Raw genomic sequence first — 18786 nt, 5'->3', positions numbered from 1 at the left:
CTCGACGATGCTGATAGATTGTTAAATGTCTCCAGTCCCATTAACACAAGATTGTCATACATGCAAGGCATAAGTGCATTTTCACAGTTCCGGTGCGCGCATCAGCTTATGGAAGACTGGTCCGCTCCCATAGACCACATGGTTCTGTTGATTTCCTTTTTATCATTACAGAGCCGTTCCCACAGCACGGCCCACTTATATCCATTAGTTGCAAAATCTTGGGCGAATTCGATCCAACGTCCAGTTTTATAGTTTTAAATTTACTAAACGGGATGAAAAGGCAGTGTATCCGCAAAGACCCTCGCTTACCTATCACGCCTCAGTTTCTATGTTCCGTGTTAGGTGTACTTCCAGTTATTTGTAGAAATGCTTATGAACAAACACTTTTCTCCACTTGCTTTATCGTCGCCTTTTCTGGGTTTCTGCGGGTTGAGGGACTCACCGTCACAAAGGGAAATTCACAAGACAAAATAATATCGGTGGCCGTCTCGGTTTGCAAGGAAGTTGCTCAAATAAGGCTCCTCCTTCTTAAACAGACCAGTATGGGGCGTCACAGTGGATCAAAGTACAGGCTTCTAGTGGTCCCGTGACAGCAATAACAAAATACCTTAGTATTCATCCAAAATTCGAGGGCTCCCCATTGTGTCATTTCAATGGCTCCCCAGTCACAAGGTACCAATTCTCGGCAGTGCTTAAAACATCTCTCTTGTACATAGGCCTTAATTACGCTTGCTTTAGCTCCAATAACTTTCCGAATTGGTGCTGCAACTTCCGAAGCCCTAAAAGGGGTACCTTTGGATGAAATTAAGCTCGACGGTAGGTGATGCTCTGACACTGTCCGCACCTACATACGCCCGAATATGGTTTCCGTTCCTAGAATACAATAAACATGCTCGGTGGCCACTGTATACCAAGGTCACTCATGAATGAAATGTTTCTAATTTATTTCAGTTTGGATGTTTGGTTCATCAATAATCAAACAGGCGTTCTTTGCTAGCCGCAAGAGTCCCGGGTGTTCAAATTTGGGGTTTCAAAACTTAGAAATATGATGGCAAGGCTACAGTGGTCAAGGGGTGTGCAGGAACTTAGGACTTTGTTAAAGATAAGGTCTCCCTCAAACTTTATTTTGATTCACTGTGGAGCTAATGATATCGGCGAAACAAAATCCGTTCAAATATGCAATTTAATCCGGGGTATAGTTAAATTTATCCATTTGAAAATGCCCGGTACTATTCTTATTTGGTCTCAGCTATTGTCAAGAATGTCATGGCGCTATAGTACAAATTTATCTGCCATGGGCAAGGCAAGAAAAAGAATAAATAGCTTTGCAGCAAGTCTTGTTTTGAACATGGGGGGCAGGTACATCAAGTATAGTGACATAAAGCTAGGCGATTCTCGTCTGTTTTCTGATGGGGTACATTTTTCCGAATTAGGTAACAGTCTTTACCTTAATCTCAGTTTGACTCGGGTGTTTTACTACCAGTGGCCAAACTATATACCCCCAATAACAAGGTGGTAGCCCAGTCCAGGGCCCGTGTGGTATGGCTCCAGGAGGTAAACATACTTAATATGGTATTACATTTGGAGTAGCGCTCAGGTCGCTACATGAATGTGGATTCTGGATTAAATCAAATGGTGTTCGCTGCTGATGGTGTTTAGTGTACAATACGGTGCGTTTTATGGTGACGCTTGGAAGGGTCTATAATGGTGACCCTTGGACTTGATAGGGACTACAGGTGTAGAACCACCGCGTCTCCCGTCATAAACATTAGCCATGCAAGTTTAATACCATCTTTCAAATTAAATTAAATAAATCTGTGGACATAACGTTTTTTTTGTTAACTTTTAAGCTTTAGTACTCCAAAAGCAGTTCCCGCGCATACATGTTGCTAAGTGTACAGGGGTCCCATCTTTTTATACTGGCGTCCGTCGATAATTCTGATTACAACTTAATGTAACCAGCGTTATCGCGGCGCACAGTCCTTTTTATCACACCAGTCTATACTACCGTAACCAATCTGTCACTCTAGAATATATCCGATGAAGTCAGGGTTTACCTTGTTACTTTCCCTTTTCTTCTACGGATTTCGAGAAGGTAGCCCGTAATTTTTTCTCAAATCCCTGCCCAGCCGCCCACCCCATTTACATGATGATAATAAACTATATTTACATATATGTATATGTTTTTAGTTCAGCATTCGTGTGTATAGAGCTTATCGTTATCCATAGTTGTCAAATACCTTTCGCACCGGGGATGAACAAAATAAATCATGTGACCACAAATGCAAACGTAAGTAACATTTTGGCTCGATTGATCGTCAATATAGGTAAGTTTCTTATCGATAATTTTGTTATTCGCGAGTTTGTTTTAGCGACATAGCGCAAAAAAAGAATGCATTGTTTTGTCTTTCAATCAGTGTATTGGTCACCATTAATGTTTGCATAGTTTCCATGAACACAATACAAATACGATACAAAAAGTGTCCTGGAATGCAAACGCACGTGGCAAGTGTTAACATGTCATAGCTTTAGACAAAAAGCCACATTGTTTTCAAATATATTCCTTTTAACTGCTCAATACTGGTTTTTATTTGTTTTATGAATATTTTGTGCGATGCAATTTGTACAAAAATGCATTTCTAAAGTATTTCAAACTTGGTAAACGCACGTTGGCATTTTCATGAGGCAAACGTACGTAGTCTACCTACAATGCAAACGCACGTAGTCATCTTATAATAAAGAGTTAACGTATTTGTCGTTAGCCTTTAAAAGCAAAAAAAAACGTGTTCAAGATATTGAAGATATTCATCAGCTCTATTAATAAATATCCATTGTAAAGAAAGTTATATAAAGCTTTGGTACGTAACAAACATTGGCACGATATTGTGCGGGAGTGTTGCGGGAAACATTGCGGGAGTTCACGAATACACTCACTTCCGGCCATACTGGTGGAATACAGGGTGTCCAATAACTATGCAACTAAACAGTGCTTGTTAAATGTTCATCTCCAACATTAAGAACAGCTGTTGTAATGTCACATTACAGGAACCACACGTGTGATAAAAAGAGTCGGAGTACAGTAAAGTACGGGACTGTTTTGATGAACAGAAATGCATTACAGAAGGGGACCCTTGTTGTGCGCTGGGGGCGGGCCAGACGCAACGATTCTAAGATGCTCGTAACAGATCGCATGGGGATAAACGTTTAATTTGAACATAACTTAAACATGTTTAATGATCCTTTTATTTTACCATCCTTCATGTTATGTGATCATAATACTGTCATGATAATTGTTAATGACAGATATTGTAATAATGATAACCATAAAATGATATTGTGATGGTACAATGGCAATGTATTGCTCTACCCTGAACAATGTTTATATCACTGACAATAGTCTGTCAACTGTATGTACAAGTGCTATTTTACAGAAGTAAAGACAAAATCATGATGGAAATGTCCTTCATTTATTGAATAACTGTGTATCTTAGATTAGTTTTACACAAAATGGCAAGTGCACAAAAGGCCATGTACTTGCATACAAATATGTTTCAAGAAACATCAAATCATAGGAACTATACAACTTTGTCGTGGCATCATTATAACTAGGAGACATAGTTCTGCTTGTTGCAGCTATACATTGAGTAAAATCATTGACAATAAAAGTGATCACAGATAATCAGATACAATCACAGATAAGTAATCAAATAAAGAATAATTAATAAACAATATTTTTGTTATGATCTGCCTGAGATTCTACTGTCTCCCACCTCAGATAAGTGGATCTAAAAATTTGGCCGTGCTGGAAATTCTTCTCTTGCCCACGGGCAAAGATGAAACAAGTACCCGTATTGAACTCATTTTATTGTCATCACACAATTACCTCCCTTGTTGACGAATTGCGTGTGTAGCATCACGGGAACCTTGTCTCGTGGCAATTTTTACAATCAAAACTAATTATTTCTCGCTTCAAATGACACCATAGAAAAAAATTCGCGCTCCATTCAAGAAATATTGCTGTCCTTTTCAGAACTATTTAAAGCGAGATTTGATTATTTACATAATCTGAATCACTGCGATCATATCCATGACTACCACGAATTATTACAGCTCTATACGCACATTATTTTCACTACGCACAAAAGAGTTCCAGTGAAATAAAAAATTTTTTTTACTTTTTTGTTGAACTGAGGTAGGAGAAAAAGGATCTACCATAGCCGCTCGTGTAAGATAGGTTCATCCCAACCCTCCCGCCAGATGTTCTGTCGTTTCCCCAAAACACCCTACGCTCGGGCTGGGATGAATCTTACACTCTCGGCCATGGAAGATACTTATAATCTAAAACGTGATGTTTTATTTGGCGTGTTTAATGCCTTGTGCTTGCACAAGCTACTTCTATGCCGATAACAGTTCAGCGCACTGGTAGGATTTCTCACCAGTGCAGCCGTCCATTCAGATCTATTTTCTCCTTCATTGAAAGTCCACACATGTCGCACGTGTAACATGTCGTGCCATCTTCTCCTCGCCAATGCCTGTTCAGGTCCGTCTGTGTGGTGAACTCCTGCATGCATTTTGGGCACAGAAACTGCTAATCGGATCCATGTGTGGTGCACCTTTATAAATACATATATGCCATTAAAAATTATATCTATTTGTATTTAAATTTAAAATACTTTGTTAACCTTTTATAAAAACGCCCAAGCTTGTGACTGGTAGAGAATTGCTTTATTATAGAATAATACTTAAATAATATTAAACAATTTTTTTTTATTAGAATACACTTACATATACCGCGTCATGCTCTCCGTTGTGTAAAACTTTTTCTGACAGCATGTAAATGTTCCTACACCGTCATGTCGTCCCTCATGCAATTTCAGCCCCAATTCCAATGCCGTTTTCAACGCATTGCCACAACGCGGTAAACAGATGACATCACTGAAACAGACAATGTCATTCATAAATTAAATGCCACTTGATTAACGTCGCAGAATATATTACACAATTTGTAGTTTGTTAAAAAATATCATCTGTAAAGGCATTTTCACCAAAAATATGTCTCATGCAAACAAATGCTTATTAAAATCTTAAATTATCTAGCTTAGTAAAACTACATAAAGCGTTTCACTTTCCCTTACCAGGTATGCTTTCCGTAAGCATTATAATAATAATAATAATAATAATAATAATAATAATAATAATAATAATAATAACAATAATAATAATAATAATAATAATAATAATAATATATTCAAAAATCTTACCGCAATAGTAATGGATATTAAAAATAGAAGAAATAAAAAAACTAAGTTTTAAAGGCTAACGACAAATATAATTCGGTATGTACTTGAATCAAGCCATAGCCTTATCTAAACTTCAACATAACATTAATTTTGTAACTTTTTAATTAAATATGTTTTGTTTATCTTCTGCACGGCTTCAGGTTGTCGACCATGATGTACTTAATCCAGATTTAGTTCAGCTTTCCATCATGTATGATTTTATAACCAAACGTGAACGCGAGTATCAGGACATTTGTTCCGGGAAGGCGCGGTGGCCATTTACATCTAGTTACTTTAATGACATCGTTCAAAATTAGATTAAATAAATATGTGGACATAAAGGGTTTCTTTTTGTTTACTTTTACATTCAGTACTCCAAAAGCAGTTCCTGCGCATACATGTTGCTAAGTGTACGCGGGTCCCGTGTTTTAATACTGGCGTCCGTCGATAATTGTAGCAAACCCGCATTTTTCTATACATTGTATTTCATTCAATATCGCGGGCGATGATGTTTACTGACGTGTTGATGCACAGTATTTTTATTCATTCCACACACGCGGGCGATGATGTTTACTGACGTTTTGACGCACAGTATTTTTTATTCATTCCACACACGTGGGCGATGATGTTTACTGACGTTTTACGCACAGTATTTTTTATTCATTCCACACACGCGGGCGATGTTACATACTTTTTGACGCACAGTATTTCTTATTCATTCCACACACGTGGGCGATGATGTTTACTGACGTTTTACGCACAGTATTTTTTATTCATTCCACACACGCGGGCGATGATGTTTACTGACGTTATGACGCGCCGTATTTCTTATTCATTCCACACATCAAAAATGTCATCATCATCATCATCATCATCATCATCATCATCATCATCATCATCATCATCATCATCATAATTATCATCATCATCATCATCATCATCATCATCATCATCATCATCATCATCATCATCATCATCATCATCATCAACACTATCTTCGTCGTCGGTGTCATCATCATCACCATTATCATCATCATCATCATCGTCACCGTCATCATCATCACCACCACCACCACTACCACCACCACCACCACCACCACCACCACCACAACCACCACCACCATCATCATCTTCATCATGATCATCATCATCATCATGTACAAAACCATCACCACAACAACTACCTCCGCACCTCCATTATCATCACCATCATCATCATAATCATCATCATCACCATCATCATCAGCAGCAGCAGTAGCAGCAGCAGCAGCATCATCAGCATCAGCATCATCATCAACACTATCTTCGTAGTCGGTGTCATCATCATCACCATCATCATCATCATGTCACCGTCATCATCATCATCACCACCACCACCACTACCACCACCACCACCACCACAACCACCACAACCACCACCATCATCATCACCATCAGGTTCAGCTAATTTTTAAAAAAAACTATTGAACTCTCCCATGATTATTGATTGGTAAATGTATATCATGTAATCAGTTATTCATTGAACATTCGTACATAAAGAATTGCATAAAGGTGTTTTGAAATTTTATCGTTCTCTTTATATACCACTGCACTAAAACTCGCAAGTATTCAAAGCATCGATTATCATTGATATTGAAAAAGCCGGCGTAATAGAAAACCAATACTTGAAGTTTAACACAAAGCCATAAATTTGCACCCAGTAGTTTATAGGATATCGAAACTAGATCAAAATGGCGAATGATAAGGTAAAGGATTTACTTAAGAATAAAAAGAAAAAGAACTATGTGTCTTGTATGATAGCTCTTCATAAAACCGGAGAAGCCGTGTTGCCTTTTACCGAAGATAAACTCCAACAAGCTCATCAGCAAATTTCACAACAACTAGGGAATCAGATCCTTTGCCAACAACAATGTAGCCGAACTTTACGAGACGTTAACAGGTGAGATTATGTTTATGCTACTGCAACAGTTTTTAAAGGAATAAAACGAATAAAAGATTGACAATGGTTTCCTATGCATGGGAAACGCCAATGAGTACCTCACGGCCCAAAGATGGGTTTCAGTTTTTTTAGAGATCTGTTTTAAATTACAGATGGTGCATCACTTGTGGGTTGTGGAGACAAGCGTTGATAGGGTTTCATACCAATCCAAGGGAGTTGATATGACACAAGCTTCAATCATGGGAATGGCCAAAACATCACATGAACCTAGTTGAAGTATTTATGATACAAAACTGGGATAAAGCTAACATGAATGCAAGTGATTTATCAGTGGCGTTAACCGTTTGGAAAAAATGTTCAGTTTTTCCAGCCAGAATATTGCGGTTGGCTGATAATCTACGGAAAAGCAGGAACAAGTTAGCTCACACAACATCGCTAGATAATCATGACAAACAAACTGTATTTTTTCATATAAAACAGGTTATTCAACACGCTGATGTTGTCAACTTCTTACACAATCCCCTCGAGATACAAAACATTATCACAGATCTTGAAAATGGTGACCTTTTTAAATTTGAAAACGATTTAAATGAAATAATGAACAACACACAAGAAGTAAAAGAGAGGTTACGAACTATTGATACAAAGCTAAACATGGTACACGCGGACCAAACGAAGGCATTTAGAACCATAAGCAACATTACATGGGGTCTCATAGCAGCGTTTATTATTGGATTTGTAGCTCTACTAGTCTCAATTAAACCAGACTTACATATGATCTTCGGTAGACCACATATCAAACAAACAATGGAGAAAACAGGTCAGATTTCTTTTGTAAAAATTATACTATTTGTAAATTTCGTTAAAATAGTCGAACAGTTTTCAAAGAACATTTAATGATATATGCTATCAATTAATCAATTATCATGCTATTAATGTTTGTGGCACATTTTGCAGTATAAAACGTTCATGATAATGATCAAATGAATTACATTTTACAGGTTGCTTGCGTGAGTATTCTGCTTTATTTCCAACATCGCCGCTGCTTGTAGATTACTTTAAACATCATGGACCTCTCGTTGGGCGGGTATGGCTGTTTCAGTTATTAGAAGAAGAACTGAACAATACCAAGAAAAATGGCATCCTACTGGAAGCTGACATGGGGTATGGGAAATCTGCTATTGCTGCTCACATTACATGTGCCAAAGAGGGCGACCAAGGTATAGAACTGAGGAAAAGGCTTATTGCTTTTCATGTTTGTAAATTTGATGTTAAGAAAACACACGACGCCGGCGTCTTTATTCAGCGACTAGTTTTAATGATCTCAAACAATATTCCAGAATTTAATGACACTATGAATGAAGAATGTTTGCATTCCTTTATAACAGGGCAATGCGACTCCGACCCGTTTGGTTGCATAGATAAATGCATCATTTTTCCTTTAGAACGAACGAATATATCAGATGATAGAAAGGAGTACAGCCTTATAATTATCGATGCTTTGGATGAATGCTATGAAACATTTTTGTTTGAAAAAAGTAACATAATTTTCAATCTCATCGAACGCCGTGCAAATTTGCTGCCCAGGTGGATAAAGTTGTTGGTAACAAGTAAAAGGCTATCACGTAATGAAAGACTTGAAGATAATTTAGACAGGATTTTCTTTCATAACCTTGAAGCCCGGAATTTAAATGACCTTGATCTATACTTTAACCAGTCTCATGTTTCTAGAGAAAAGAAATTAACGTTTTTCCAGCTTGCCGTTAATGCAGATCCAACAAAGACAAACCAAATAAGCGATTTGAATAGATATTATCGAGACCAGTTTGATAGATGGTATGATCACGGGTTCTATTTGTCAAAGTCCATTTTGGAAGCATTGTTGACAACTTATCTTAAAAAAACTCCAAAAAATATAAGGGAAGTGATTTCTTTTACTGCTGTCAGCAATGTACCAATTTTGTCGTTTGAAAGGGAGCTATCCATCATACAACAGTTCACAGATATTGTAAATGGCGAAATTGAGTTCAAACATTTTTCGTTATTCAAGTGGCTGCTAGAAAAGTGCCCCCGTGAGTATAGAATTTCCCTTTCTAATGGTCATGACGCCAATGCACAATACATTCTGTATAAACTAAACACATCCAATTTTACTTTTGATGTCACTGATTTACTTTTACACGTACATTATTCTAATGAGGGTTCAGGTATACAAGAACAGTTTATGAACATACCAAAAAATGTCATCTCTACAATGGAGGAAAAGTTTCTTGAAGGACCCGTGGTAAGAATAGTTAAAGGAGGAAAAATGAAAGAAATACCGGAAATACTGTTCCACCACTTTCCAGGTGGCAACCACTTTAGTGCTGAAAACATTTCAGTGGGGTTTATTGCTGCAGAGAACGGATATACTTACTCTTTAAAGCAACTGGTAAATCACGGAGCGGATATTCACTTTCGCATGCCGTCGTTTTTCAATATGTTAACGATGCATGACGCTGTGGAAATAGCAACTAATTTTAAGCACTGGAATTACGGATTGTTAGACATAGCAGCACAACACGGACATTCAGAAACAGTTGGACTAATTTTACAAGATGACTTATTCTCCACGTATAAGTTGCATGAACGAAACGGATTGAACCTCTCACCATGGCATCTTGCTTGCAAGTTTAATCGTATCGAAGTGGTTAAAGTGTTTTTACAGTTCAATAGTTCTGCTGTGGACTGGAAATGTTTGTATTTTGCAGCTGAAAACGGCTATTTCGAACTCGTAAAATTCCTGTTAGAAGCAGGAGTTTATGACAAATGTGTTTTATGCACAAATGAATTATACTGGATTCCAAACGACACTGTTAGAGTGCAAGGAAATAAGGTCCCTGAAAACAATTCAATGTACGTTCTTTTCGATGACTGGAGCGAATTGGCATGTGAATCCGCTATACATGCAGCTATACGTCATAATCACCTTAATGTTGTTAGAGAGTTGTTGAAGAACAGCAAGCATTCAACGCTTCATTGTCTGGATCGAGGAGGTCGCCCGGCGCTAATCGCTGCACTTCAAAGTAATCGTACTGAAATGGTTACACTATTTCTTAAAATGAGCAACGCACACAGAATAAAAGTTCTATGCCAGAAGGTTACAATGATAGAAGATATTATTCAATTACATCACAAAGAACTGGTTAAGTTAAACAATATGAAATGCAAAGCCGGACACGGTATAGAGCATGCCATGACGCCGATGTCTGCGATGTTACAAAGTATTAAGTATCATACAAATCTTGATTTTAGTCGAAGAGATGAAGACGACTGTTTACCCATCCATTATGCAGCATGTGGAAACAACGTTGAATACCTTCACTTTTTACTGCAACGTCATGAGATGCTGTTTGAAACACTTCTTTGCTTTAATAACACAAACGCCTTTCATTCAACGATTCACTGTAGAGCATTCGATACCTTCATTTATTTTATAAAGTTCTATGAGACGTTGACGTCAAAGTACCGTTTTGAACAATATTTTCAACAATATGTGTTGTACCTGCTCACACTGTCAAATAACCAAGAAGAATTCGCAAAGGACGCCACTGATAAAACATGGAGTGAAATGTTCAAACTTATGATCGAAAAGTTTCACGTTGATATTTCAATGATGTCAGATGAGAACGGTAACAGTTTGCTTCATAACATCGTTAAAAACGGGCATTTTAAAATACTTTATAATCTTGTAGCAAAGAAGCGCAATGTTACTTTACAGTTGTTGCAAAGCAATTCAGTCACAAGACAGTCACAAATTAGATATTTAGCAAAATACATGCCTAGGCGCAAGTATGTCCGGACTGAATTATTTTTTGATAGTTATTTAACAAGTCCACATTCAGTTCAGAAAGAGCAGAACAAGCTATCGGCGAGTGAATACTCCTTTTCAATAGCATCTCGCTTTTTAACAGTATATGGGATATTTCAAATGGAAGACAAGATTACCATTATGAAACAATTACTTCAAAGAAAGAGTTATAATTTGGTTGACATTTACCTCAAACATGTCATTTCTAGAGATGCTTTATTCAAGTCAAATGTGTTCGCCACGATTCTGGACTTCGACAACACTGGCTATGCTTCTACACAGTATCTGTCCTTTCTACTTCACGACATTGAAACGCAGCACACATTGTCTTTAAAGAGATATGAAATACTAATGTGTTCTACTTGCTACGATCTACGAAACCGTTGCCAGGCACACAAGTTTACACATAAAATATCTCGATTTCAAGGAAATTTGAATAGAAATGTTAGCTTTCTATATGAAACAATTTGTCTTGGTGTATTTAAACTTATGATAGCATACACCGATAATGAAGTGTTGTCATCTTGTGTTGATCAACATGGATTGAATGTCTTAGAATTAGCTATATACAGTAAGTCAGCAATGTTGATGAAGTTCTTCATAGAGAAAGGTGTTCAAACTAAAGTCTCCCCTGAGGTACTCTTACTTCGCTCCTATAAGAAGAACGATCATATTGAAACAATACCCGTTACCTTATTAAATGTCCCATCTTATATCTCTACAGATCTGGTAGACTATCATTTCTTAACATATAAACAGATCATAAAACTAGTTGAAAGAACAACAAATACAACAATTGGTAAACATGAAAACGCTGAATTACATCAACTTATGATTGCAAACAATGTACGTTTTGTCAGAAACCCATTCTTTATTCCAGAAAAAAATGACCATTTTTACGCCAGTTTTATTGGTGTATATAATCATCTATTATCGAAATCTTTTATTTGCACAGAACGTTCTTCAAACTTCTCTTTGATTCACTTGCTGTCACTCCATGGTTATACCAACTCGATAGAAACCTGCGTTAAGTACTTCGGAAGGAATATTTTGACATGTTTAAATATTGACCATTTTACACCATTATATCTTTCTTTAGTTTACGATACAACAAATAAAACCTTTAATACTATTTTAGAAAACAGTTTAAACAAACAACTAACCTTTCCTAGGAAGAACGCAGAAAAACATTTTCTTTATAAATTTGTAACCAAATTCTATTTTTCAAATGGTAAAAATGGTAGATCGCTGTGCTTTTTACGATATTTAAAGAAAACTCAAACACGCTTATCTAACACGATAAAATTGTACAGGTGTTTAAAATCAATAGCCTACCCACTTGTTAAAACTGGCATATTTAAAATATTTATTGAAAGACTTAGATATGAATTGATTAATCGTTCTTTTGGAGAACTTCGCGAAGCTTTTTTAAAGAAATTGGAAGATTTAAACTCATTTTGGAGGACTTCATACACAAACGCTCTCGTCTCTGTTGAAGATGAGAATAAAGCCCAGATTAGCCTTTCCCAAATGATGAAACTCAGGCGTTTTATGTGCATAAAGTATATGGGTATAGTTAGACTAAGCTTAAAGGAAAGAAATATAACAGTGATTTCAGATGATTTTTTGGACTGTAAAGGTAAAACGGTTGTATTAACATATTTTGAAAAGCTTTTGTTAAGAAAGGCACTTTCGAAACAGTTCGAAGAAATGTGTACAAATTACCTTTTCGATATTGAAGAAATGTATTGCATAAAGTGTTCTGAGGAAATGAATTATGCTACTAAACAATTATATAAACATTGTTTTGCTCTTGCAAACAAATATTTTCAGATGCTTTTTTTACGTACAATATATTTGCATTCGCCAAACTTTAAAAATTCATTTTTAGGACTAAGGTTTGGTCAAATATTTCGTCATATAAATGATTTCAAGATGTTTTCCGATAATGCAATATATAAATACAACTACATGGATGCAGTAAGATTGCTTGCATTTGTCCAGTTTTCATTTCGGCATAATTTAACAGTTGAGTTGGAATATAAAAGAAAATTGGTTGATAATTTGGAATACATACACTCGTCTTGGTCCAGTGAACTTATACGCAATGTTTACAAAAAGTTGAAGAATGCACATGACGGCGAATATTAATATGTAAATAATGATGACATCCATTGATTTTCTGAAAATAATGTTGTTTTATCAAAAAAGAGGGATTGTTATAGTGCATACGGGTATGGACTTCCTTCTGGTCAAATAAGTCGATAAACCGACGATGGAAGAAAAATCGCGACAAATGGTGCAATTCCAATATAAATAGCTTATTTCCAAAGGTAAAAAAAAGTTAAAGCTTTATTTGTCAACCAACCATCCTTTGCATGAAAGAAAACAATTATTATGGTGAAAGGGATCAGTCAATGTTATAGAAGGACACTTTGAAACAATATGCTCATATGTTTTACTTCATGTGTTATACTATTATTATTAACGTTTGCTTATGCCAATCACAACGGTATGGTTAGTGTACTTTTTTGTGTAGTGAAATTATATGTTCTATTAATGGGTTAATATAAAATTTATAAGCATATTTATCATAGAAAACTTAGTTCTGATTCAGTTGTATTTTATGTTGATACGGTTATGAAGTATTATTATAAATATAAAACGAGATTCAGTTGTATTTTATGTTGCTATCGTTATAAAGTATCATTATCCGTTTTATGATAAATACAATCAATATGTATAATAGTATGATGATGAAATGTTTTGTTTACTGTTTATTTTGTACAATGACTATAGTGCTTTAGAATTTATGGTAAAGATATCCAACATATACTTGGAAGCTTTATGTGTTTGATGTTATTTTCGTTTCTAATGTGTGCGTTTTATCGTATATGTGTCGGTGTTGTTAATAATGATTCACTTTTTTGTTTATTTAAACGTGTTTTGATATTTCTGATGCCAATTCATCGTGAATATGTTTCAATATGACTGTATATATATAGTCTCATTGTTACAGACATACAAGTGCAGAAATAAACAAATGTGTATTCAGACTGTGCATTACAATAACTTGAATTGTTCTTAAGTTCATTTTCTATTACATATCGTTTGCATACCATGCTATGCACTGTTTGGTTTGAATGTAGTCTAAGTGTGTCCGGAGGGGTTAATTCATATTTATTTAACCTTAAAACTAAGTTGAGGCAGAGCTGTGTTTTCTACTTCTTTCTTTATTAATCACTATGCTGTAATATGTCAATATGCTGTTGGTATTGGTATACGCCATTTGTTCTTATAACTGCAATATGTCATTTGTTCATATAACTGTAATATGCCATTATGTTGCTATCATTGTAATTTGCCATTGTGTTGTTAATATGGTAATATGTCATGTTGTTGTAATCATTGTTGTATGCCATCTTGTTGTTTCCAATGTAATTGTCCATTATGTTTAATGTCATGTTTGTAGTAGGCCATCTATTATTGTAATATGCCATTATGCTGTTATTATTGTAGTATAACATTTTCTTGTAAATATTGTTATATGCCATTTGTTGTTATCATTGTAGTATGAAATTATGTTCTTATTATAGTAATCGACCAATATTGGATTTTATATAAATGAATGCACATGTATAAGAAAGTAGTTTAATATCAGATTGTGATTTAATCTGTGTTATTTTCACTATGTACTTGTGTTACGTGAAACTGTATTGTTTAGGAGTCAAAAGTAAATAACAGTAGCTTTTCTTTCTATTTTTTAGTTTTCTTGTCAGTATTGTTTAGGTATATATAAATATTGTTCACGTCGATATTATTTCCTTTATGACAATGGATACTAAAGAGACAAGTCGTTCTATATAAACGCGGTGTATATAATATGATCAAAAACATGATATAAATAGCACACGTACCCTCTGTCGAAATTGCGTAGAGAAAATACTCATACAATTAATTATAATAGTTTTATGAACAAAATTTGTTAATGATATGTTCATGATACTTCCCCGATATTTAGTTAACATTATTTAATGAAGAAAGTAGGTTTTATACTGGCGGTTCTTTATACTTCTACACACCTTTCAACACCTCCTTAGCCTCTTCTCGGAAGTGAAAAAACAACATTGTATTTATGTGGAAATAATATAAAGCATAATTATGTTATATTGATTAAAGTGATCCCCCGAGTTCAATAGGTTATATTGTTGTCTTGTTGGACCCTGTGACCAATAGTCTTTGCATCTACCATCGAGTACCTCCGATATTTTGGAGGTTAAAACTATATAAAACAATAATGCTGTTTGATATGATATGATCCAGTTAACATGTATGTCGTTAATCGTTTACAATTTAAAAAGACGTGTAAATAAAGTAGTCCGGAAACAGTCACTTAATTATTGTTTTTTAGAAAATAGGCATATAAACACCGATTTGAATAGCTTAAACCGTGAAGATGTTTCTTAAAGAAGCATTTATATTTCGGTCGCATGTACTATTACGATGCTTGTAGATTTTTTTTAATCAGTACATAAAGTATTTGTAAAATTCGTTCACTCATTTTAACATATGTCATTATCTTTTCACAGGTTTCATGTTTGCAACACTTGTTTTTAAAAATTGGTTCAAACTGGGTCATTTTTATTGTTGTCTTAACAAACGAAAAACTGTAACTAACAGGTACTTGATATTTGGTAAAATCAATAATACAATTAAAAATACAGGGGACATCCAAAGAAGTGGAAATTTCAAAAAATAATCTCTGTTTTAGGGAACAAGGCAAGGACCCAAACGACAATGATTTGTAGACAAATATGTCAAACATATTAACATCACATACACAGATACAAACACCAAAAACAAACTGACACCACATACACAAATACAAAAACCACAACTAAGACCATATCCTCATCAAAATTGCTTCACCTTTAAATGATAGGATTACCACCTTAGAACGGTCCGTAAAATAAAAGAGTTCACTTGAACTCGAGTCTACTGGGTGCTTAATTAAGTAAGAATGGCCATAACCTCACATGAGCATAAATTTAAAACGTTATCCAAATGAAAGTATCTAAGTATTTGTACATACCGACTACCAAGTCTTTCTGCGCAGCGCTAGAAGTATATAAAACCCGTGCATAGGTGCAACCCGAGACTGAAATGTGGAGATACAGAATTATGACAGACTCTGACTTTGCTCGCTTCAGAATTTTACAACCAACTATCGCTCCGTCAATTGTGTACAGGACGTGTTGTCGTGCTGCTCAGAGAAACATTATGCACGAGGTTGCAAAACAATGGTGTCGCAGCTGTCGACTTGACTCTCTAACACTTTGTCAAATCTGTAATGTCCAAACCACGGACAAAATTGTTCACCTAGTCAGCGAATGTGCAGCAACAATTGAATTGCGAACTAAATATGTGTGCGCTATTTCATGTTTCGGCATTGAGTTTGTATCAGAAATACTTCAATTGGACGAATCCATGTTTACTATGAAACTGATGGGTGCACCTTTAGCGCCACTGCTTGACAATAATGACAATAAGGACTTTCTCCTGATATCGTTCCAATTTATTAGTGACTGTCTGTCATGTGTGTAAATTGTTACGAAGATATTGTATTGCTGTATGATGACGATGCCCACTAATTGGGATTATGTATGGTCACACGTTATTTGTAATAGTTATTATTATTATTACTTATTTGTAATTACACATTGCTGATATGTTTCTTTGAAATGCTTTAGAAATTAGATATATATAATTGTACATATGTATGCATATCTCCTTTTAGGAGGAAATAAAGATTTTGATTGATTGATTGATTGACAACGTGTGAGTAATAATTATCAATGCCCATCTTTCTAGCTAGATATTAATTGGAGATTAAAAATAGTCGACATTTTCCGATCCTTACCTTAAGAAAATTACAGTAATCTGTACGTGGTATATTTCATATATAAAAGTATGCAAGGAGGGTCAATTCAGAAAAAAAACAATAATGAGCATGAAGCACAAAAACATCAATGGAATTTGAACATGTCTCAATAAAGAAGTATATATTGGTCTAACAATGGCCTAATAATGGCAATATATCGATTACCAATTGGTTTAACATCAGCAATGGTAATATAAAACCAACACTTAAAAACATTGCCATACAATTGCACCCAGTAGTATATGGGTTATCGAAACCAGACTAAAATGGCGAGCGTTCAGGTAAAAAAAATACTTAAGAATGAAGAGAAACAGAAAAATGTTTCCTGTATGATAGCTCTCCATAAAACCGGAGAGGCCGTATTGTCTTTTACTGAAGGTAAACTCCGAAATGTCCATCAGCAAATCTCAATCGGGAACCAAACCCTTTGTAAAAAAACGATATAGCCGGATGTGAATTTGCAGATAGTGCATCACCTGTTGATTGTAGAGACAAGCGTTGAATGGGTTTCAATAACCGTCCTCTGGTATGGCAAGAGCTTCAGTCATGGGAATGGCCGAAACATCACATGAACCTAGTTGAAGTATTTATGCTGCAAAATTGGGATATAGCTGACATTAATGCGAGTGATTTATCAGTGTCGTTAAACGTGTGGCAACGGTGTTCAGAAATTCATGCTAACACGTTAGCTCACACATCAGCGCTAGACGAAAATGACAAACAATCTGTATTTTATAACATAAGGCAGGTTATTCCACATGCGGATGTGGCCAAAGATATACAGAATCCAAAACAATACCACTGAATTTGAAAGTGGTGACCTTTTTAAATTGAAAACAATCTGGATGAAATACTGAAAAGGACAGAGGAAGAAAATGAGAGAATACGAACTATTGATACAAAGCTGAACATGATATGTCAAGATCAAGCGAAAACACTTATAACTCTAAGCGAAATTAAATGGATTGGAAGAGCAGCGTTAATTGTCGTTTTGGCAGCTGCACTGTTGCTAATGAAACCATACTTACAGATGATCTTCAGAAGACTACAATTTCAACCACCAATGGAGAAAACGGCTCAGATTTATGTTTTAGTACATTATGCCATATGTTTATTCATTAAAATAGTCGAATAATTTCCTTAGACCATTTACAGTTAAAATTCAATCTGGGATGCAACGCTATGCAATTAAAAGTACACTTTTCGACATAGCGATACTGATAATGCTAACATTGTACAGGTTGCCTGCAGGAGCATTCGCCTTTGACTCCAACATCACTGCTGCTTGTAGATTACTTCAAACATCATAAACCTATCGTTGGTCGGGTATGGATGTTTCAGTTTTTGGACAAACAACTGAAAAATACCAAGAAAAATGGCATTCTACTTGAAGCATAGGGTATGGAAAATCTGCTATTGCTGCTCACATTACATGTGCCAACGAGGATAACCAAGGTATGGAAATGTGGAAACGTCTCATTGCTTTCCATCTTTGTAAATTTGACGTCAAGAAAACACACGACGCCGGTCTCTTTATTCAACGACTAGTTTCAATGATCTCAAACAATATTCCAGAATTTAATGAGACTATTAACGAGGAATGTTTACATTCCTTTTTAACCGGTCAATGCGACTCTGACCGGTTTGGTTGTATAGACAAATGTATCATTTTCACTTTAAAATGCACGAATATATCCGATGGAAGTGAAAAATACAAGCTCATAATAATCGATGCTTTGGATGAATTTCATGGAACGCCGTGCAAATATGTTGCCAA

General features: G+C 35.5%; 1 protein-coding gene across 1 annotated transcript; it reads left to right on the top strand.

Annotated features, from left to right (window-relative positions):
• The first annotated feature begins 7005 nt into the window (after positions 1-7005).
• Positions 7006-16854, top strand: LOC128242592 (uncharacterized). The gene is made up of 3 exons (XM_052959809.1): positions 7006-7218; positions 7371-8038; positions 8220-16854. Exons 2-3 carry the CDS (start codon positions 7480-7482, stop codon positions 13217-13219), a joined length of 5559 nt encoding a protein of 1852 aa, XP_052815769.1. The 5' UTR covers positions 7006-7218; positions 7371-7479; the 3' UTR covers positions 13220-16854.
• Positions 16855-18786: the final 1932 nt, after the last annotated feature.

The sequence above is a fragment of the Mya arenaria genome, chromosome 8, assembly GCF_026914265.1.
Source record: "Mya arenaria isolate MELC-2E11 chromosome 8, ASM2691426v1".
Classification (NCBI taxonomy): domain Eukaryota; kingdom Metazoa; phylum Mollusca; class Bivalvia; order Myida; family Myidae; genus Mya; species Mya arenaria.
Note: the sequence above shows the minus strand (reverse complement) of the source record. Positions and strands in the feature narration are given on the sequence as shown.

Bases quoted from the DNA above. Each gene is read 5' to 3' on its own strand.
- LOC128242592 (XM_052959809.1), top strand. From the start codon at position 7,480: ATGAACCTAGTTGAAGTATTTATGATACAAAACTGGGATAAAGCTAAC. The intron at 8,039-8,219 runs GTCAGATTTCTT...TACATTTTACAG, and splicing joins ACAAACAATGGAGAAAACAG to GTTGCTTGCGTGAGTATTCT.